The sequence below is a fragment of the Crotalus tigris genome, unplaced genomic scaffold (genome assembly GCF_016545835.1).
Source record: "Crotalus tigris isolate CLP2741 ecotype Arizona unplaced genomic scaffold, ASM1654583v1 scf7180000023635.1308423, whole genome shotgun sequence".
NCBI classification, from domain to species: domain Eukaryota; kingdom Metazoa; phylum Chordata; class Lepidosauria; order Squamata; family Viperidae; genus Crotalus; species Crotalus tigris.
Window position 1 is genome coordinate 304,317 of NW_024100092.1, and position 24,361 is coordinate 328,677.

The following is a 24,361-nucleotide window of genomic DNA, read 5'->3' on the forward strand; positions in this document are numbered from 1 at the left end:
GCTTAATACTGAACAATCTGTTACATTTCAAATATTTCTTAATTCTGTGTCTATTCAAATATAATATAGTGCAAGAACGTCTTTTTTAAGAAAAAAACTGGAAATAGATTGTAAACTGTTATGGTTAGAATGTTTTGATTTGACCACATGGCATATAGGTGATATTAGCCAACCTCTCACCTTACTGTACTTCATAGAATTATTTTGGGATAAAAAAAGAATTGTAGAGCAAAAAAGATCTTGGGCTCTTTGGAGGAAGAACCAAATTAGTATAGTGGCACCAAAATGGAATTTGGAATTTAGTCTTTCTCCCATGCTCTCTTCCATAATTTTCTATTCCCACTGCCCCTTTTCTATTTTGTTTGTGTAGCCAAAAAAAACCAAAAACCAACTAACCCCAAATAATTAGCAGCTATAAGCATACTCAGACTTTTAAAAAACATTTATGAGAGATTCCCTCTAAATATAAACAATGGCCTATAGCTTATTTGGGTAACCAATAATATTAAAAACTGAATTCAAAAATGGCAGCTCCTATGGAGAAAATTTTGTACCTTCTAGGCCTTGTACCTTCTTGCTCATCTGATCTCCAAAAGACCATGGTATGACTCCCCAAACCCTGCCCTCCTTTGCTGAAATCTGTCAGTCCTGTTATCAAATGTATTTAGCCCATCAATGGCAATGGAAATATCCTTTGTTGGATGGAAAAATGAAGATGGGGGTCTCCATCACTCAAACGGCCTTGTTCATGCTTTAACTTCCAATACCCAAGAAAAAGACACAACCCTGTCTGAGGAAATTGGGAGGTCACCCAACCTTTTCTGGCTTAAGGATTTCTCCTATTTCAATAGTACCCATTCTGATAACAAGATTTAAAATGGAGCCAAGATTAATATTATGTAAGCCAATATTTGCTATATAGATAAATATCAAAGAGCCAGATTTAATCTTGGTAACCTTCTTTCTTAGGTATCCATGAGATGGCAAATATATAAGTAACAGGACACGTTTTAAAGTTCTTGCACATTGTGGAATATCAAAGGAATGTCTAGACAAGATGATCTTTTATTGGAATTCTTAATTCTGGACTCCATCAAAGGAGAGAGGATCCTTAATTTTAACGAAGTTAGTTTAAGAAAACATGCTGAAATGTGGAGAAATGGTGATCATGAGGCTTTGAAAATGTAAATTCTTAGTAGCAGAAGAAAGTATTAAAAGGTAAATTTAAAAGGAGAGAGGGATGGAAGAGGTTTTATTTATTTTATTTATGAGACTTATATACCACTTTAAGTGCAAGCACTCTCCAAGCGGTGTACACCAGTAAGCAATGTATATATATATATATATATATATATATATATATATATATATATATATATATATTTACATTGCCCCCAACAATCTGGGTCCTCATTTTACCTACCTCGGAAGGATGGAAGGCTGAGTCAACCTTGAGCCGGTGAGATTTGAACCGCTGACCTGCTGAACACAGTCAGCCAAAGTGGCCTGCAGCACTGCACTCCAACTGCTGCGCCACCTCGGCTCTTTAGGTTGCTAAAAAGCTTTGAAATCTCAACAATATGATTGCCCGTGAATAAATACCCTATCATAAACCTTAATTTAAAAAGTCACTTGGTGTCAGTAACACTAAATAATATAAGAAATTGGATGTTGGGGTTCCTTTGTGAAAGTAAAAAAATTATATAGGAAACTTTTGTGCTTAATCAAATACAATAGTTTTAAGGGCAGGATATTCAGTGTAAGTGTGCGTCTATGTATATACACTTATACATATGCACACTTATACTGAAGATATATGCTATGTATCTTAAATATGAGTCAGCTTGGTGTAGTGATTAAAATACTAAGCTAGAAACAAGGAGACTGTGAGTTCTAGTCCCACCTTGGCCAGGCAACTAACTCTTAGTCATATGAAGCAGGCAATGGCAAACCACTTCCAAATTGCCGGGAAAACTGCAGGGACTTATCCAAGCAGTCACCAAGAGTCAAAAATGGATTGAAGACTCCAAAAATAATAAATAAATATCTTAAATGTTGATGCTGGTATCATATATTTAGAGATGGATGATTTGAGTTTAATGTTTATAATGACTCAGTGGCCAGTTTCAAAATTATTTGACATTAGTAGGAACCTAACCCTGTCATTGAAACCTATATGCGGGTCAAGAAGCAACAGTGAGAACTGGACACGGAACCACTGATTGGTTCAAAATTGGAAAAGGAGTCCGGCAAGGCTGTATACTGTCACCCTGCCTATTTAACTTATATGCAGAGCACATCATGAGAAAGGCATGGCTAGATGAAACAAAAGTTGGAATTAAGATTGCCGGGAGAAATATCAACAACCTAAGATATGCAGATGATACCACTCTAATAGCAGAAAGTGAAGAGGAACTAAAGAGCCTCTTGATGCGGATGAAGAAGGAGAGTGCAAAAGTTGGCTTGAAACTCAACATTAAGAAAACCAAAATCATGGCATCCGGCCCTCTCAATTCCTGGCAAATAGATGGGAAAGAAATGGAGGTAGTGACAGATTTTATTTTTCTGGGCTCCAAGATCACCTCAGATGGAGACTGCAGCCAAGAAATTAAAAGACGCTTGCTCCTGGGGAGGAAAGCTATGGCAAATTTAGACAGCATACTAAAAAGCAGAGACATCACCCTGCCAACAAAAGTGCGTATACTCCAGGCCATGGTTTTCCCAGTTGCAATGTATGGCTGTGAAAGTTGGACCATAAGAAAGGCTGAGCGCAAAAGAATTGAGGCCTTTGAACTATGGTGCTGGAGAAGACTCCTGCGAGGCCCTTGGACTGCAAGGCGTTCAAACCGGTCAGTCCTAGAAGAGATCAACCCCGACTGCTCTTTAGAAGGCCAGATCCTGAAGTTGAAACTCAAATACTTTGGCCACCTAATGAGAAGGAAGGACTCACTGGAGAAGGGCCTAATGCTGGAAAAGACTGAGGGCAATAGAAGAATGGGACGACAGAGAATGAGATGGCTGGATGGAGTCACTGAAGCAGTAGGTGTGAACTTAAATAGACTCCAGAAGATGGTAGAGGACAGGAAGACCTGGAGCAACGTTGTCCATGGGGTTGCGATGGGTCAGACACGACTTCGCAATTAACAACAACAAATCCTGTCATTAATTTTATCGATTGTTCACTGATTAGGTGTGGGTTTCTGAGTTTTGTGGACCTTCTTACACTTTTGACTGGAGTGATACAGTGATAAATACGAATAAAAAACAATCATGCATTATCAAAAATGCATTCTGATTAGGGGGACAAATTAAAAAAAAGAAAAAAAGAAATGGGAACCAAAGAACAATGAAATCATTGTAAGCTTTATCAAAATACTTTTCCAGGTCAATGAAATAATCACTGCAATTGCATTAAGAAGTGCTGAGCTGGGATTGGATTCCATACAGTAGTTAAAATCATGGAAATCTTTGGGATAAGCAAAAGAACTTTCACTTTCCAATATGTAAAATGATATTACTATTAAATCATTCCATTTACAGATATTGTATTGACAGATATTATATTAAAAAACAAAATGAATGCTTTGCAGAAAAAAATTGCATTATGGAAGGGCACTTCCTTGAAATATTCACTGCAAATACTATTTCTGAAGTATTACAAAACAGAATGAGTTTTAAATCAATTTGCTACACTCTGCAGCAATAAGAAAAACAACAGATTATTTTCATCCAGGAACTTAATAGAAAATTATTTAAATAAGCTAATGCTTATTCCTGAAATCCTAGAGATAGTTTGCATTAATTAAGTCACCTTTTAAAAGGTTCCATTAATATGAGCACACATTACCACATCTTAAATTTATTTTATGTATTATTGAAATGGCTTCTAAGGCATCTTTTCAAAGCAGTACACAAACTTTTAAAAAAGTAATCAGTATTAAACATCCAGGGGGGAAATAGTATTTGTTTCATTTCAAGCCAAACTTTCCATCACAAAATGCAAAACCCCAAACTGCTGAAACAAATTTTAATTTAAAATTAAAATAAGATGAAACTATTCCAAGGGTGAGTGTAAAAAAGGAAGTATAAAGTTGATATTTTTTTCACAGAGGGAAATCTATAAATATGGCATGATATCTCCACCTTTGGCATGATTTAGCATGATTTGCATGTTAGGGTATGATTTCTCCATCCAATCAATGTAGTCCATAAATATAACTGAGAGGGCTTTGATTTTTCTCACCATCATCCTAATACTGATGCCTTCTAAGTTTTCTGGAAGTCCTTAACCTATTACCACAATTGGGGCTGAAACTTCCACTGGTAAGCTAAGTTGTTATCAAGTGAGTCATGCCCAATTTTATAACTTTTTTTGCCATGGTTGTTAAGCAAATCATCCTGGTTGTTAAGTCAAGCGTGTGGTCATTAAGTGAATCCAGCTTGTCCCATTGATTTTGCTTGCCGGAAACCACCTGGAAAGGTCACAAAATGCCAATTCTGTGACCCCGCGACACTGCAACCATCGTAAATCCACGATGGTTATCAGGGGCCCAAATTTTGATCATGTGACTGCAGGGACTCTGCAACGGTCATAAGTGCGAGGACCAGACAAGTGTCACTTTTTTCAGAAATGTCGTGACTTTGAAGGGTCACAAAATGAATGGCTCTATGTCGAGGAATACCTGTATAATCTGCCAGCAGTAAGCAGATCAATTTCATTACCATTTTAGCTAAAGATTCCCCTCCCCCATTTTTTTTTTAATGCTACAGTTGGTAATTAAAAAGAAATCTATGGATGCAAGAATGTTTACTTCTGAGTTTCCAGTCACAAAAGATTCCATAGTGCTGAAGCTGCCCACCAAATAATTGGAGTGGAGTTGACAGCTGACTTTGCAGTGAGCTGCTACTTTGCCCTAAATGCCTTGTTGTGTGAAGGAATCGGTGCTAACATACATGCAGACCAGTGTTCTTGTAATGGGTGAGTCATCTTCATCATGTCCGATGCCTGCAGAAGATGGGAAAGGAATTAAGATTCCACTTTTAAAATTTGGGAGCAGATGATTCCCATCCATTTGTTAGTGGCATAAAGGGATGGACAAGTATCCAAATTTCACCCTTAATGGCTCTGCGATGGTTCTGCTGCCCGAGCTTCTGCATTAGCATTGTTTGTTTCTTCCTAATTTTGTCCCCTATCCTGCCTTTACTTTCCATGAGTCAGAAAGCCTAAGTGTCAGCATTTCATATCTATTTATATAAGCCCTTCTTCTCCTCTTCAGCTAAAAAGTCTTCTAAGTCCAACCCCCCTCCTCAGACAAGAAACCCTAGACCAGAGGTCCCCAACCTTTTGGGCACCAGGGACTGGTTCCATGGAGAGAGATTTTTCTGCAGACCGGAAGGTGCATGGTATTGTGTGCTGCCTGCATCTTGCGGATGGGACTTTGCTTGTTTGTGTGGACCAGTTGCTGGCATGCTGCGGACCGGTACTGGTCCACGGATTGGGAGTTGTGGGCTCCTGCCCTAGACCATCTCAGACAAATAGCTGTCCAATCTCTTCTTTAAAATTTCCCATATTGGAGCTGCTACGCAGGTTCTGAGGTTTTGCTTGATAAAAAATATACAGGAAACCAGAAGTTACTTCATGCTTTACATTTTTATTCAGCTGAACAAAAACGGGCTTCTCTAAAAGAGAGGAAAAAGCCCCAAATATCAGAAAAACCTTATTCTTATACTTTCTTTGATTACATAAGCAAAGCTGACACATGTAAGATAAAGACTTTAAGGCTGGCACACTGTAGATAAGAAGGAAGAAAGCAGAAGTAGCTAAAAATGTGCCCTTTTGGGTGTTTCCCCAAGACACCATATGTTCCCTTTTGGGTGGTTTAGGTGTTTCCCTAAGACACCATATGTTCCCGGGTGAGTTAGGATATTGGGTGTTTTCTTTGCTGTCCTTTTATGACCTTGCATTCAGGTTCTGCAAGTGGCCAGAGATAGCGGGGCCATCTGCACGTATTCACAATTAATACTGTCCTCTAAGTCCGGGTCAACAGAGCATTCATAACTTCTGAAGGCAACCATTCCACTGGTTAATTACACTTTAAAACATCTCCACCATTTACCAAGATGAAAGGATTCATCTTTGTTGCAAAGCTTCTAAGGGCAGGCAACTAAACAATGCTTCCAACTATCATGCTGACCTCAGTGTAAAGAACATGAGAAACATTAGCTGTCTAGGTCATTAGCTGTCTAGGTCATCTTCTAGTTGTTTAGAACAGCGGTTCTCAACCTGTGGGTCAGGGCCCCCATTTGGAGTCGAACGACCATTTCACGGGGGTCGCCAAACAATGCAGTCCGCCATTTTCTTCCCCTTTTCCTTAGCTGTGCTACTCCCTTTTATTCTATTGGCTTTTGAAAACCAATAGAATAGACTCTCTTGAATAGAGTCTAATTCTATTGGCTTTCAAAAGCCAATAGGAATTGTCCAGGCTGTCTCTGCCCTGCTGAGCCCGCCAAAAGTCCCATTCTGCAAACGGTGCTGCACCAGTTGAGTAGTCTTCGCCTTACGACCGGTTGAGTAGTCCTCGACTTACAACCGGTTGGGGGTCGCGGCATTAAAAAGGTTGAGAACCACTGGTTTAGAAGGAGTCAGTTCCTAGAGCAGCCTACTGCAATCCCCGATAACAAGCAACACCAAGGATTCCAGCAAGTATTCTGTTTTCCAATGAGAAACCTACATATATGAAATCAAAAGATATGATTTCTTTTCCTGTCCATTTTCTACTCAGTGGAGAGAAGGCTTTCCCTTAAAACACCTGCTGATATTGGGAACAAGGACCCACCTGCCTGTTCTTAACCATTAGCCACCACACGTTCGGGCTGAAGAACTGCATAGGATTCTTTTGACTTTAAGAAATGATTGAATTTGCTTACTTGTTTATTTTATATCATGGTAAACATCTATTGTTGCTTCTAAGGTAAACTGGAATCCAAAATCTTAGAGCAGAGATTCCTAATCTTGGGAACGTTAAGATGCATGGACTTCTGGCAGGGGAATTCTGGGAGTTGAAGTCCATGCGTCTTAAAGTTGTCAAGATTGGCAACCCCTGCATTAGAGGATCTGTTGTTTAGCATTGCAGGTAAAATGGCCCAGTTTTCCAACTCACTTTCAACTTTAGGATGATGGAGTATTTACTATTAACTGGGGCCGGTCCTGCAGAAAACCTGATATAGAAGCCTTGCAATCTTCCTCTCCCTTACTGGATAATGAAAACATTTATAGATGAGCAACAAGGTGCTTGACCCTCTAATGATAGCAGATAAGAGAAAGCCATGCAAGAATCTGATACTTTTATAGTGAGTCTAACACAATATAGATATTTCATTTTGTTGGTATGATTTCCTATAATGAAATTTAGTAGATTCAGGCTGCAAACTAATACAGCCTACCTGGCTGTAAAAATAACTCAGCCTAACAATTAAACAATTTCAACATACTCAGTTTCTTATTTTTCCAAACTGCAGACTGTTCTTTCCTATGTCTGCATTAATTCTGTGTTCTTTGAAGTACATGCAATGAAGGCTTGGGCACATTTTTGTAGTGTATACTTTTTATGTGTTTACCGATAAAGTCACTTTGCTTTCCCACTCTCACATGCATTTTTTAAAACTTGCTTGCTGTGATATTGTGCTTTGTTCATTCTGTTTCATTTCTTCATAAACATTTTTGTTTATGTTTGCTAAAATCTGCCTGGACAAAATCTTTGCACTATAGAAAAATGTGGGGTAGACAGAACCACCACCAAATGGATCCGTAGCTGGCTGACCGGCCGTACTCAGCGAGTGGTCCTCAATGGAACTGCATCTATATGGAGGGAAGTGTGTAGTGGGGTGCCCCAGGGCTCTGTTCTGGGCCCAGTACTTTTCAACATCTTCATCAATGATTTGGATGAAGGGATAGATGGGGAACTCATCAAATTTGCAGATGACACCAAGCTGGCAGGAATAGCCAACACTCCAGAAGACAGGCTTCAGGTACAGAAGGATCTGGACAGACTTGAACACTGGGCACTAACTAACAAAATGAAATTCAATGGTGAAAAAAGCCAGGTTCTACATTTAGGCAAGAAAAACCAAATGCACAAGTACAGCATAGGTGGCACCATGCTCAATAGTAGTAACTGTGAGAGGGACCTCGGAGTCCTAGTATACAATCAGTTAAATATGAGCCAGCAGTGTGCGGCAGCTGCCAAAAAGGCCAACACAGTACTAGGCTGCATTAACAGAGGGATAGAATCAAGATCACGCGAATTATTAATACCACTCTTCAATGCCTTGGTAAGGCCACACTTGGAATACTGCATCCAGTTTTGGTCACCACGATGTAAAAAAGATGTTGAGACTCTAGAAAGAGTACCGAGAAGAGCAACAAAGATGATTAGGGGACTGGAGGCTAAAACATATCAGGAACGGTTGCTAGAATTGGGTATGTCTAGTTTAACGAAGAGAAGGACAAGGGGGGACATGATAGCAGTATTCCAATATCTCAGGGGCTGCCATAAAGAAGAGGGAATTAAGCTATTTTCCAAAGCACCTGAAGGCAGGACAAGAAGCAACGTGTGGAAACTAATCAAGGAGAGAAGCAACCTAGAACTAAGGAGAAACTTCCTGACAGTGAGAACAATTAATCAGTGGAACAGCTTGCCTCCAGAAGCAGTAAATGCTCCAACACTGGAAGTTTTTATGAAGAGACTGGACAGCCATTTGTCCGAAATGGTGTAGGGTTTCCTGCCCGAGCAGGGGGTTGGACTAGATGACCTCCAAGGTCCCTTCCAACTTTACTATTATTATTATTATTATATTAAAAAGAGCTTTCAAACAAGAACCAAACCACTATTGCCAAGAGAAGCAAAGTACCACAGCTTCCAGCCTGAGCAGGGGGTTGGACTAGAAGACCCCCAAGGTCCCTTCCAACTCTGTTATTCTGTTCTGATCAGCTGCACTACCAGAGCATCACTCCAATGCACAGAGGGACACCTGGCTCAATTCTCCATCAGAGTGAAAAGCCTCTTTGAAAATCTCTGCATAGCCTTCTATACATGCCGGGCAGATGGAAAGAAATATACGACACTAGTGTCACTATGCATTGTACAGGTTGTATTTCTCACAAGGGGAAGTCTCCATCAAATTGTTTATTGTCAGCTGCTGTCCCATTCTAACAAGCTTCTGTTAAATGAAGCTGATTGAACAGAAGTTAAAATATCTTTGGATGATGCAAAAGTTGGCTTATTTCTATGGAGGTAACATCAGAACCAAAAGTTTAAAATTCTGTGTAGTGTATTTAATCCTTTTAGAGGCTGTTAAGTACAGAACATAGTCCTTTCAAGTGAGGTTTCAACTGTTTTATAAAACCTAAGGATGCTAAGCTATTTCATTTGAACCTTATTTCAGAGTAAACCAACCTGGTCCAGATTAATGGAAATAGTACATACCGAAATATGGTTTTTAATATTTTCTAGTTTCTAAATTGTCCTTCTCATCTCAAACATATATATATACAATTGAACATCTGTGATAAAAACATGTTAGTATAAATTAGTTTTTAAAATAAAATCTAAGAAAATATGTACAAAATAAATGTTTAGGAATGCATTGAGAGATTTTTTTTTAAATTGCAGATTAAAACAGAAAGTAGACAGATTGCTCTTAATGAAAGAATATCTGCCAAATGAATAAATTGCTTTTGCCTTCCATGCTAAAACCATCTGCCCTAATTAGGAAGTTATGATCATTAAAAAAACAGCAATAGGTAGAAGCACATTTAACAAATGTAAATTTACCTTTTTTTGGTTTCATGTTTGCCTGTCTACAGAATTTTCTAACTAACAAATATACATGAGACAACTAAAATAAACCCGGAGAGGAAATTCCCAAGCTATGGCCAACTATTTAAAAAAACTCTCCCAGTTTTGATTTCTGCAATCAAAACAGGTTATAGAAGTAGACCAGAAAGCTTTCTAAAGATAATCTTAATACTCCAGTTTCTTCCATCTGATTTTATAGTTTTCGATTGCTAGTCTTCTTTGTAAAGCAGTATTATTGTATTATTGATCTACCATTCTTCTGTTTTATTTTCTCTATATTTTTTAATTCTTCTGGCATGTTTACAGTTACTTGCTCCATAGTAGCAGTATGTTCCAGAAGAGGCATTTAGTGATCAGACCCTTTGCCAGAATGTGCTTGGATGCAGTGCATGCATGCATATTGCTTTTGATATTTGCATTTGAAAATTATCCATTTTAATATAAGTGGAAAGTGGTTGAGGAGTATAAATTTAAATGTTGCTGCTTTGTCAGTTGCCAAATCTGAGGAAAGTACTGGCTGCGATTAATATTGCAGAGAAAATCCAATTGGTGCTGATGCAATTCCTTGGAGTTGTTTGTAGCAGTCCATTCTCATAGTTGCACTCAAGCTATGAATTCTGACTGCATCCTCATGGCTGTTGGACTCTAGCCATGAATCTTATTTGCAGTCACCGTGGCTTGCAGAAGTAGGTACTCAAAATTAAATACATAACAGTAATAGGAGATTCTCTTTCCATGCCAAAGCTGTTCTGAAAAAGAGTTTAATTTTTTTGACCTTTTGAGTGTGCTTCTCTTCCAACACTTTTTGCAAAATATCATGGAATGTTCTTGTCTGCTCAAATGCTCTACAATATTTCTCAGTAAAGTAGGTACTCCAAAAAATAAAACAAAACAAAAAATCCACAGAGATTAAATATTTAAACAGATCATGTGTGTATTTTGAAAAGTAGCTTGTCTAATGTCAATTCATCTGAAAGATCTCTCTTTTTTAATCCTGCATTTATTTGTTGGGTAAACTTTCCTGAACATGCAATATCTGGAACATCGTAAAACAGATGATAGATAGATAGATAGATAGATAGATAGATAGATAGATAGATAGATAGATAGATAGATAGATAGACAGACAGACAGACAGACAGACAGACAGACAGACAGACAGACAGACAGACATTAGAATACTGACTTTGATGTGTGATACTGGGGTTCAGTTTCTTGCTGACACCTATCTTATTTATAAGAGTGTTGAGTTGAGTTGTTTCATTCAGACTGTAGATTTTTCAATTGGGTTAGACCAAATGACCCAGTTTAATCTGATTTGATTCACAAAGTCAGTTTGATTCAGAAACAGTTGAATAGTCATCAGATTGAACTTCTGAGCTGCAGCTTTGCCCTATGCTAATAAGTGAAGGGCTTGGAAGAGATTTTTCCCAGGCCCCAGATTTTATTTTTTTTAGTAGAAAACTCTTTTTTGAGCTTAATCATGTGGTCACCTATTTCATGTGGTTAGAAGAATAGGCAAGCCTATCTTCTAAAATCAAGGTTGAGAGTCATTCTTGAAAATTTGGCAGAACTGGCAGCTAAAGCAGCTCGTTTGTTTGACCCACCTGACTACTGATAGGCTTTATGATTTTACCCAAGCACGTATTGTGTATCCTTCCAACTATTAGCTTTGGCAGAAGAAATTAGAACCAGAATGAAATAAGTTAAGAGCACATTTGGAACAACATTTATTTGTGGCTTTCTCTGTACAAGGAAGGAAGGAAAAGAGTGAGACAGAGAAAAAATTATGTTTTATATGCCAGTAATAAGCTTCTTAGTGATATAATGAGATAATGTATTCTTGCAGTCATCTAGTCATTTCTTTAGCTATTATTTCACCCACCACTATTTAGAAATGCACTTGTACGCTGAGCTCCAGGAAAAAAAATAACTGTAGCCTTCATTAACATTTTCCTAGGATACACAATAAATTGCTCTTTAGCCGTACTAGCAGCATACCTAACAGCCAAGGACTGAGATAATAGCACTGCTATAGGAAAGCTATATGTGCTGGCCATCATTTGCACACCTAGGTCAAGAACAGCTCTGAAAGGCCAACAACCATATTAGATGGTAGACTATGCTGGTAGAAATTGCAAAGGAACAACAAAGCAAGAAACAGAGTGGGAGATGAGATGAAGAAAAGGGATTCCCTAATTTTGTCTATAGAGATTCTCAATCATCCAGGCCATGGTTGTCCCAAAGATCCTTTTCCAAATTGGACTTTCTTGGTTGAAAACATTTAGCTTCTCATCAAAGAAGCTGAAGATGCTACTTGGATGAGAAGCAAATTGTTTTCAAAGAAAAACAAAAACAAGAAAGTCCAGTTGCCTCTTACAAAAGCACTTTTGAGACATTCCTCACTTTTCTACAGGAAAAAAAAAACAGATCCAACAGGGTAGCCAGTTCTTGCTTTTCTAAGGTGATTTTAAGGCAGAAAAAAAAAACAGCAGTCTAGACTTCCACTATGTTTCTCTTCAGACCACTGTTGTACACAACCTGATCAAAGTAATGGAGGAGGACTTTTGTAACCAACTGAGTATACTAGTAATATAATTTTGTGAGTTTATTTTCCATTTCACATTGACCTCACACAGTAGGTCAACTCTAATTGCAACAAGTCTACCTTTGTTTCATTTATATAATTTTGAGCCTTAAATATTCCCAAATATTCCTTTGCTGAATATCGTTCTGGGCTCCCTTAATTAAAGTTTACTTTAGCCATATATCCTCATTTTGCCTAGTGTCAGACTCTGTCTCTCTGCCCAGAACCAATTTACCTTTCTCTGCCAGAGTCACATTGTGTTTCTTTGCCCAGAGTTTATCTGCCAGTTCACCTATTTCATACTGTTAGATAGTTCCAAGTCTGCAATAAATGTTTAGAATTTGATATGGGCATTCCTCATAGTAAAGGTTGCTAACCCATTTATCTTTATCACTTTATCTTTTACTGTATTCCAAAACACAAACTTACTGGCATTTTTGAGGCCACTATTTTAAGTTGCTTGACATATTAGCCTTCTCATAGAGATGGCTTGCTTGATAGTTTCACCCTATGCAGCTGAAAAACAGTTATATCAATTTACATTTTTTTTCTATGCCATACTTTGGCCAAAGAAACTCCATTTTTATCAGTCTTGTCTACACGGTGGCACTGAACTGTTTCTGGAGTAATCTCTACCTGATTGACACATTTACTGTATGATGCTTTGGATTAGGCCACTGAACCAAATTAGAGGTTTCCAAATTCTCCTAGTAGAAAATTAATACTCCATCTTTCAAAGTCCTTGTTGCTTCCCAAAATTCCTCACTACAGCACTGATGTGTCTCAGGAATTGGAAGTCATAACAAAAACTCTGCTCAGGGAATGCTTTAAATGGAAGGACCAAAACAATTCAAATCTGTATTTTTGAAGGTGTTAATTTGCATGAATATAATACTTAAATGTTAAGTTTTTGTTACAGATGTCAACCTGTTACTTGATCATCCTTTTAAATTAGATTTTTTTTTCCTTATAGGGATACGATGATAGATATGGGGGTGAATATGATGAACCAAGTTATGAAGCCTATGATAACAGCTATACTACACAAACACAGAAGTAAGTACTCTTTATTTTAATGACAAACTGTCCATGGGTTTCTTTAAATTTTTAACTCTTAACTTCACCACAGGTTATTGCTGGAATAACATCTTAACATATCTCAGTTATTACAACAATTTTTCAACAATATTAAAATTATCACATTTCATAGTGCAATGACTGTCAAAATGGAAGCAAATTACTTTTTTCCAAAAGGAGAGGCCTTTGACTTGGCTTGTAATGGACTACCATTTCTGCCCGGATGTAGTCTCACATTTTTGCTTAAATCTCTTCCTGCTAAAAGACTATAAAGCAGCGGATGAGCTGCAAGAACAACAAAACAAACAAAAAACTACAACATTATAGTAGGCAAGAATATTTTATTGTTGTTTATAATTTTTTAATAGGCCAGTTTGGTCAAGTGGTTAAGGCGTCAGGCTAGAAAGCAGGAGACAAAAGTAAGTTCAGATCCCAACCTCAGTTGTGTGACTTTGAGCTAGTCCTTCTCTTTCAGCCCAACCTATCTCACAGGATTGTTGTGAGGGAAATAGGAAGAGGAAGGTGTGTTGAATATGCTCACCACTTTGAGTTATTTGAAAAGATAATAAAGGCAAGTTATGAATTAGATAAATTAGATAAGTAATAAAATTTGAATTTGTAACAAATTAGTTCGTGTAAGATACCAACTAAGACATGATAGATATGCAAGACTGTACACAAAATTTCACTCCCAGGCCCATGAAAATTAAGCAGATTGGAAAACAGGAACAGAATTAGGTTCAGTAACACCATGGAACTCTTGTAAGAGGCTCAGGATGGCTCACATAAGAAAGACTTTGAACAAAACCTGGGATGCAGGACAGGACAAAGCAAGCAGAACTCAAGAACTGATAAGGTAGTTTTCAACAGAAAGGGGTTTGTTGCTCAACAAGTGCAATACATTTGCTACTCAAGAAGATAACTGAGTCTTTTAAGACAAGGCATGTTAGAAGGTACCTAACACTGAAAGGGCAAATAATTGTTTTGTATGTTCCATAATGGATTGTGAGAATAACCTTGAAAGGCAGGAGGAAGAACCCCACCCTAGGCAACAGTTTGGTAAACAAAATTGGAGTCCAACCAGAAATGTAAATTGAGACAGCATCTCAAAATTGATCATCCCTAGTTTTCTAGTACATATAGGTAGGGAAGGGAGGAATACTTTCGGACTTGAAAGATTCTATAGCCTTCAAGAAAAGTAGCATTAGTATTCATGACTTCAGTCTCCTGCTCTGGACTGCTTCAAAGGGTTGACATTAATCTATCAAGCTCTCTTTCTAGAGAGGTGGAGGATCCCACTTTGGCTTCTAGAGACGGCCTCTCATCCTAGGGTATACCCCTATCTGTTGAACACCTTGCTGTAATATTATTCCAACTGTTGCATTACATTGCTAATTTTCTCTTTGCAAACACAAGTATATTAATCCTGCTCCCACTTGTCCTACTATAAAACAGTCACCCAGATTCTTTTATTTGCTATCCCTATAATTGTGGGCAACGTTTATTTGTTTTATTATTACATTTGTATATTACTTTTCCTGGAGAAACGTCAGGGTTCATACACTTGTGGCCTCTCCTCCTTTCCCAACAAAAGGCTCAGAGGAGGGTTAGGCTTAATAAATAGTGCCTTGCCACAAATGGGTCACATAGATTTGGAGGGGAGGGGGGAGAAAAACAATTGACCGATGACTGACCGATGACCTCTGGCGAGCCCGGGATAGGGGTCATTCCTCTATCCTGGTGCTTCCTGACCTCTCAGCAGCTTTCGATACCATTGACCATGGTATCCTTCTGCGTCGTCTCGGAGAGGTGGGGGTGGGCAGCACCGTATTGCGGTGGTTCTCCTCCTACCTCTCTGACAGGTCGCAGTCGGTGTTGGCGGGCGGATAGAGATCGACCCCTAGGCGCCTCGATCATGGGGTGCCTCGGTCCTGTCCCCCCTCCTTTTTAACATCTACATGAAACCGCTGGGTGAGATCATTCAGCGACACGGGGTGAGGTATCATCAGTACGCGGATGATACCCAATTATATATCTCCACCCCGTGTCCTTTCAGTGAAGCAGTTGACATGATGTGCCGGTGCCTGGAAGATGTGAGGGTCTGGATGGGAGTGAACAGGCTTAGACTCAACCCTGACAAGACCGAGTGGCTCTGGGTCTTGCCTTCCAAAGGCCAACTGGATGCTCCATCTTTAGTCCTGGGGGGGGCAAATTTACCTCCCTCAGTGCAGGCACGCAACTTGGGTGTCCTCCTGGACTCACAACTAAATTTGGAACAACATCTATCGGCTGTGGCCAGGGGGACCTTTGCCCAGGTTCGCCTGGTGCACCAGTTGCGGTCTTATTTGGACCTGGAGGCTTTACTCACGGTCACTCATGCCCTTGTCACCTCAAGACTGGATTACTGTAAGGCGCTCTACATGGGGCTACCCTTGAAGAGCGTTCGGAGGCTGCAGTTGGTTCAGAATGCAGCCGCGAGAGCGATTGTGGGCGCGCCAAGGTACGTCCACCTGTCACCTATCCTCCGTGAGCTGCACTGGCTTCCTGTGGGTCTCTGGACGCAATTCAAGGTGTTGGTTATCACCTTTAAAGCCCTTCATGGCATAGGGCCAGGTTACTTACAGGACCGCATACTGCCGCACAGCTCCCAGAGACCGGTGAGGTCCCATAGATTGGGCCTCCTTTAGGTCCCGCCAGCCAGACAATGTCGGCTGGCGGGCCCTCGGGGAAGGGCCTTTTCTGTGGTGGCTCCGACCTGGTGGAATCAACTTCCCCCCGAGGTTCAAACTACTCCCACCCTGCCGGCCTTTAAGAAAGCCGTTAAAACTCTCCTGTTCCAGCAGGCCTGGGGCTGATGTCCCCGGGGGGGGGCGGGATATGATCGGACATGCTGTATGATTGTATTATTTTATTGTTTTATTGTTGATGATTGTTTTAATTTTGTACGCCGCCCTGAGTCCTTTGGGATTGGGCGGCATATAAATAAAATAAAATAAAATAAAATAAATAAATAATTGTATGACTATAACCTAGATCAGGGGTAGGCAACCTTGGCTCTTTTATGACTCATGGACTTCAACTCCCAGAATTCCTGAGCCAGCATAACTGGGAGTTGAAGTCCATGAGTCGTAAAAGAGCCAAGGTTGCCTACCCCTGACCTAGATGATCTCACTTTGCAGGAGTTGCCCGATCTGGCTAGAAAAATATTGGAGGCTGGAGTGGTAGACATCACATAAAGGGGAAGGGGAAGAAGAGGTCATTAACTGGGATGACAAGGAGCACCTTTACACCCTGTAGTAAATGAATATTTTATGGCTGTCTATACAAGTAGTCCTCAAGATACGACCATAACTGAGCCCCAAATTTCTGTTGCTAAGTGAGACAGTTGTGAAGTGAACGCTATCCCCTTTTACTACCTTTCTTGCCACAGTTATTAAGTGAACCACTGCAGTCATTAAATGAGTAACACAGTTGTCAAGTGAATCTGACTTCCCCATTGACTTTGCTGGGTCAGAAGGTCGCAAAAGCTGATCACATGACCCTGAGACCCAGCAACTGTCAACAGTATGAACCAGTTGCCAAGTGTCTGAATTTTGATCAGGTGACCATGGGAATGTTGCAATGGTCATAAGTGTGAAAAACAATCATGTCACTTTTTCATTGCCGTTGTAACTTGGAACGGTCACTAAACAATCGGTTGTAAGTCAAGGACTACTTGTATCCACAATGAGTATCCATTTTATGGGAGAATCCCCATCCCTCCAACTTGAAATGTGCCTGCCAACTTCCAACCTATTTGGAAAACTGATTAAAAGTAAGACAAATTTTCAGCTATAAATCTAGAACTGAAAGAAATCCTTGTTTCTTGAAGCAAAGCAAGATGAACCATAACAGACTTAACATAGGCAGGTGTTCAAAAATATGCCAAATGTAAGTCATTATCCCATGTTCAGAAAGGCCTGGGTTCACAGCAAAGAAGCTGGCAGATTCTTTAATCACCACTACGGGCACTTTGCCAGCTCATCGCAGACTCCTATCCGTCCTTAAGCAATCACAGAATTATGACGCCGGAGTGGCTGGAGAAAGAATTACAGACCCTGTGTGAGACCTGAATCCTCCTACAGGCTGTATTTTGCCAGAGTGAATGCATAAATCTTCCGGAAAGGTGTGTTGTTGGCTCCTGACTTTCACACATAATATGAGAGAAGGGAGCCAATAGCTGACAGACAGGAGAACCTGACCATTTTTAGCATTTAGGAAATGACTACATTAGGGGATGTCCATGTGCAAAGCAGAGTGGAGATCGTTTTGAACAAAGTAATAAATAGGGACTTGTTGCTTTCCTAAAAGTAAAATATCCATCAAAAAAGATGTAGATGGCTTCCCAGTATCATGGGGGCAATTGTCAGTTATTGAAATCACATATTAATAGCTATGTAATAGCTTGCTGTAGAATCCTTACAGTAATATTCTCTGTAAAAACGAATCACGTTGATTCAATAATTCAGCTTTATTGGAAGGCACAAGACAGCAGCCGACCATTGAGATTGAATTTACAATCAGTTATTGAGTTTGAGGGATTTGCCTCCCCAGTTATATTATTTCCATCCTGTTATTACGTGCGTGCCGTTTGTTAGATGGTTGCACTGCAGGAGCTCCATTGCATAAGAAGTTTGAAATCTTCACCGAGGTAATAGATATCTCTCACAGTTTGTTCATTTAGAGTCCAATAAAACTTCCATCTAAATCAGAAACAGAATCAGTTCTGCTACCAAATTAAGTGTGAGGCAAGTAGGTGGGTAGAATTTCAGCAGGCACGATTCTTTCTCCTTAGCTGCCAGCAGCATGGCACCATTTTTTAAAAAATGTATTTGACATTTATATAATTGTTTCGAGTTTGTTTGGAAGTTGTTTTTATTTTTTACAGAGACAATCAATTAAAAAATGTTGTCCGGTAATAATTGGAGCATAGTCAGGAGATATCTGGATAATTTGTAAATAAGAAATTATAGCAGTCTATAGTGGTAAAAAGTTTGGTGTAATTTTTCCGACAAATAAATTTAATTAAAAGGTACAAGCTTTTATAGGATGCGGCTCATATATCAGATGCATATAGTGGCTGTTCTCATCCAAGATTTAAACTGAGGTGCAGAGGGGAAATGGTGGGTAGGGCAAGAGAAAGAGAAAGAGATAGATGCTTACTCAGATGCAAGTTATATGTAGGTCAAAAATGAATGATCTCCCAAATTATGATTAACTGGAGAATAAACCTTCCCCATGATGGATGACTGGATTTAGTTCCCACTGGGATTTGTAATTATTGGTAGTTTTTGTTTAGTGACAACAATTGAATTTGGCAACTCGGTTGTTAAGGAAAGCAGTCACTAAGCGAAACTGGGACAGTGCACAAAATCTTACTTCAGCTTTGCTTTGCTTTACAGACCTACAAAGGTCAAAAATACAAGGATTGATCAAAAAGTTACTTTGTTATCACTGTCATAATTGTGGACAGTTGCTAAACATGGCAGTTGCTAAAGGAGGTCTGCTTTTACCCTCTTTCAGTAGTGTGTATCTCTGCCAGGAAGATGCATTACACTGGCAACCAAGAGTGTTCATTAGAACAAGGGTGTCCAACCTTTGCCACTTTAAGACTTGTGGACTTCAATTCCCAGAATTCCCCAGCCAGCCACCCTGAAAGTTGAAGTCCACAAGTCTTAAAGTGGCGAAGATTGGACAACCTTGCATGAGAAGGTCATGTTGTTATATACAAGAGGGGGGTGTGTGTGCCTTCCATTGTTTACTTATAGTCAGAAATACGGTTGGGAGGTGGGAACAGGGGAGTGAGCGGGATTGCTGTGGGACCACCAGTGCACCTTTTGTACATAGAAATATCTCCAGCCCAAATTGTAAAAGAAATTGATTTTGCCTTCATTTTTTTTCTTTATTTTTTTTTATGTAATTCTCTCACATGCTATAAAACATACTGAGGTGGTCTCTGAGATTTATTGTTTAGATGAAGATTGTATCCTCCTGTGAGCTTTGATTCTTGGAGCAACAGATAATGCTCCTGTGCTTCTCTGTGATAGATTACATCCCACCTACTTTGTTGCATATAAAAAAGGATAATGAAATTCTGCCTAGAGTGCTAGGTATTAAAAAAAGAGAGAGAGGACCTGGCTTGCTACACAAGTTCAACACTTTTTATTTTTCTCAATTTTTGTTGTCAAGCATTTCCTTGTATGAGTGGAAGTCAATATGAATTATGGAGATGATGAGATCTCTTGCTATGTCAGAATTCTAAGTAACTTCTAAATGTTTTTGCTTCAGAATTCTGGCTGTCTTCCCTACTGGTTTCAGTGCATTGTCTTGTGAATAGCTGCATATGAAACACATAGCTAATTGGGATTTAGTAGGGCTTCAGAAAAGCCTGTTAATTTCTTCCATTCATCAGCATTCTCAAGGCGAAAGCACCAGAGTGGCTGGTTGATATAAAATCTGGGATATAATAAAAACCCACAATATCATTTAATGAAGTTTCACATGATGACCCTGCCATACTTTAAATCAACTGATGGATGTCTTCAAATTTGGTACCTATAAAGGAGAATATTTGTAGCTCAGGGCTGAAAAGAGGGGTCCTTGATGCTCTCTGAGCTTGGTTGTTTTCTTGCAGACATTTTATTACCCAAACTAGATAACATCATCCGTATGTACTGCAGCACTGATGATGTTACCTAATTTAGGTAATGAAAAGTCTGCAAGAAAACAATCAGGCTCAGAGAGCACCAAGGACCTTTCAAATTTGGTTCAGTCAGATTTCTCTCTCAAATAGAAGACCTGATTCTGCCCAGTGGTAGCACTGGACAGATTAGCATTTGGGACATAAATGTTTTTTTTCAAGATGTGAGGGTGGTTGTTGATCTCATTTAGAGCTAATTCTTCACACAATCATCAGAAAGAAAAGGTCTCAGAAGAGTTAAGTCAAACCAAAGCACTCCCACTTCCAAAAACAATATATTTTATACAGTTCTACAGTTGATCCAAGTGTCTCTCCATGATCAAGTTGTGCAAACCTGCCACTGCTTCTCCTTAGAGAACTCCATAGATCACTTCAGTAGCAATGAACATCATCTCTGTGTGTATAATTCTGAAGCATCGCAGTCAAGGAGATTAGAGATGTGCTATGAGACTATCCAATGGCTGCTAGTACCATGGTTGTACAGACTCAATAAATTAGTTTCATAAATTAGTTAAACTTTAGCCAAGTTTTTCTAACATTAAAAATGTCAAAGTTAATGGAACAGTTGTGGAAGTATGTTATAGTCCTTGTCACTGATTCTCATAGGGAGTCAAATTGATTCAATGAATGACCACCATAACAAATAGAAATTTATTTTTTTTATCATAGTATAGCATAGAGAGGGAGGTCTGCCAGGTTTTAGTAGACTTGAAGCTATGAAAGTTCACTGACACCAGAGAGGATAAAATCATGATTGGAAACTGAAAACTTTGGCTCAAAATTTCCAAGAAGAATTTCAGCAAAGTCTTGAAATTAGGCATTAATATGGATAGCACAGATGTAGCATTTTGAGATTTGCCTCCAGAGTGATTAAATAACTGTTTTAAAAGAACAGGATTCATATTTGTGCCAGTAATACCATGCAGTTGCTCAAAAAAAACAACAACACCCCAACCCTGTCCGTTAAGCTGTAGCAATAGAAGCATAATGTGCAAATTAGCTGGAAAGAATTATTCTTCTCCATTCCATTGTCATCATGCCATATCTGGAGTATTACCTCTCATTTTGGATACCACATTTCATCCTTGTGTTCGGATAAGTAAAGAATACAACCATCGTGGAAGGAAAGACTTAAAGAAAAGGGTAGGCTTAAGAGAAGTTTAAGGGACAGCCATTTTTTTCCAGGGCCCTACATGGTATAAAGTGGCAAAGGTGCCATTCCCACGAGTAAGCTGTTAATGACATCAGCAGCCACCAGTGCTGTCTTTCTCTGGTGATCCTCTGAACACACATCAAAGATTAGCACATTGATCAAATGTGACATCCAGAATGAGAGGCAGTGATTCCAAGAGTGGCATGGGATGGAGAGAAATTGCTTTTTTTCTCCACAATCTGGACGCTATGCTTCCATTGCTACAGCCACTGTGCCTGCTCTTTACCCTGCCATACCATCAGTAAGGTGTCAGAGCCCATTGTAACTGCTCTTCCAACCCCAGCCCCATTAATCTCTTACTTTTGCTGCCCTCCTCCTCACTCCAACAAAGTGGGAAATGGATACTAACATCTGAAGAGCTGAAGGCTGCGGATTTGACTTATTCTGCTCCATCTCTTCCCATCACTTTGCAGCCTCCTCAGTTCCCTACACTTCCTGATCCCAAAAGTCTGAATAAGAGAAGTTTCTTCATGATGGGAAAAATCTCTTAGGTTTTAGCTGAAGCATGGGAAGTTGAGGGTGTGAGGTTGGGAAGGGATTTGTGTTAATGAAACATAGGATACTTGTAGCCAAAACATATCTTTTTCAATCCAATTGAAAGGGGGAGGGGAAAAAAACCCCACAGAAGACATTTTTAGTCCACCAATGATTTCAAGATTTTGAATCAGAATGGGATGATACCTGGCTGTTTGTTTATGTTTTGAGCATATACAGATAGTTCTCAACAGTTCATTTAGTGACTGTTCAAAGTTACATGGTTAGTGAAAAAAGTGACTTATGACCAGTGGTGGGATTGAAATACCTGAACAACCGATTCTCTTATTGGAAGCAGGCCTGGGCCTCTGAGGCCTAGAATGGACTTCCGGATTTAGCTACCAGTTCTGCCGAACTGGTGCGAACCATCTGACTCCCACCACTGCTTATGACCATTTTTCATGCTTATGACCATTGCAGCATTGCTATGGCCACATGATTTACATTCGAATGCTTGGCAACTGGTTCAGATTTATGACGGTTCCAATGTCCCGGGGTCAGGTGATCTCCCTTTGCGACCTTCTAACAAGCAAAGTCAATGGGGAAGCCAGATTCACTTAACAACCGTGTTACTAATTTAACAAAAACAGTGATTCACTTAACAAATGTGCCAAGAAAGGTCATAAAATGGGGCAAAATTCACTTAACAGATTTCTCACTTAGCAACATAAATTCTAGGCTCAATTGTGGTCGTAAGTCGAGGACTAACTGTAATAGTCTTGCTGCAAAGACAATAGCTAGTTGCTCAGGCAAATATTAGTAGATTTCATTAGTTTTCAGCATATTATGTAAGATAAAAGTATTTTACATAGATAACAGATGGCATCATCTATACAATCTTGATAACGTAGCATGCTTGCTGCTTACTTTGCCCCTTTTTTATTGGGTGGAGCATGGAATTGATTTATATATTGTTATATTTCATTTTGGGGTTCGTATTGATACTTGTTTCTTCATCAGTAAAGATTTCCATATATTTTATTCTGTGGCTGTTGAATGAATTAAATTAGCAAGCCTAAAAAGCTGACAGGTTTCATAGCAATCCGTAAATGGTGTTCATCATCCAAAACTCTTTTCAAGTGCCATTTTTTTTTTTATAGTTCAATGAATAGAACTACGGAAAGTATGTTACCTCTGAAGTAAATAAAAGTTGTTTTCCCTTATAATCACTTGCACCATGGGAGATTTCTTTCCATTATACATCTCTAATAGTTTATATGACAGCCTCAGTAATAAAGTGTCTCAGGTTCTATACATTTCTCCTTCCACATCTCTGCATTAGGCTTTTATATACAGATGGGCTAATCACATCTCCATTAATATGCATGTATTTATATCCACTTTGGGATTTAGCACACATGATACATTAGGGCTGCATGAAGCTTTGAGTGGGTGATTAGATTTGGAGAGGCTTCAATTGAATCTCCCCTTCAAGTCAAGGCGAGGTGTCAAAGTGAAACAGGTGCTTCTGAATTGCTTTGGAGCATTTCAAAAATTATTCAGCGGTCTTCTGGTTGTTTTCTGGCTTTGCAGCCTCAAACATTGTGTAGTTCTCTCTATGTGTGTGTGTGTGTGTGTGTGTGTGTGTGTGTGTATATATGTAAACATATACATATATATATAAAACAGGAGTAGCACTAGGAAAACTACTTGAGGTTGATAATGCTAGTGAGTTTTACTGCCTCCATGTCATCTCCGCAAATTCTGATTGCAGGTATCCTCGACTTACAACAATTCATTTAGTGACATTTCAAAGTTACAACAGCACTGAAAAAATGACAAATGACTGTTTGTCACAGTTATGACCGTTGCAGCATCCCCATGGCCATGTGATCAAAATTAAGATGTTTGCGACCTTCTGACAAGCAAAGTCAATGGGGAAGCCAGATTCACTCAACAACTATGTTACTAAATGAATAACTGAAGTGATTTGCTTAACCAATGTGGCAAGGAAGGTTGTAAAATGGGGCAACACTCACTTAATAAATGTCTCCCTTAGCAACAGAAATTTTGGGTTCAATTATGTCTGTAAGTTGAGGACTACCTACATTTGTGTGTTTCAGGGACTATAGTTTGTTTTTCTTCCTTCTATTAGAATTAATGTTAGACAGGCATTTTAGTGGGTGAGAGCAAGAAAGATGGAAATTTAGATTTACCCTGCAGCCCTTCACTCTTTCTTAGGTAATCCTTTTCCTCTTCTTTTTTATTTATCCTTTTTTAACTGTCTTTTCCCCTGACTTTTAGTTTTTATGTCCAGTCTGTTTTGTTCTGGTTTTCATCTGTTTCAGATGCTACCCCCATTTTCATTCATTCTACTCCCCTGTCAAAAATAATTATTTATAAAAAAATCCTCA

At 39.1% G+C, this 24,361-nt stretch overlaps 1 protein-coding gene across 1 annotated transcript in view; it reads left to right on the forward strand.

Moving 5' to 3' along the window:
* The window catches only part of KHDRBS2 (KH RNA binding domain containing, signal transduction associated 2), a gene marked incomplete at its 5' end in the record, with an annotated part of 306,097 nt that overhangs the window by 260,315 nt on the left and 21,421 nt on the right, over positions 1–24,361 (forward strand). Inside the window, one exon of the mRNA XM_039320274.1 lies at positions 13,418–13,500. Within this exon, the coding sequence (XP_039176208.1) occupies positions 13,418–13,500 (83 nt within the window). The remainder of the gene's footprint in view (positions 1–13,417; positions 13,501–24,361) is intronic.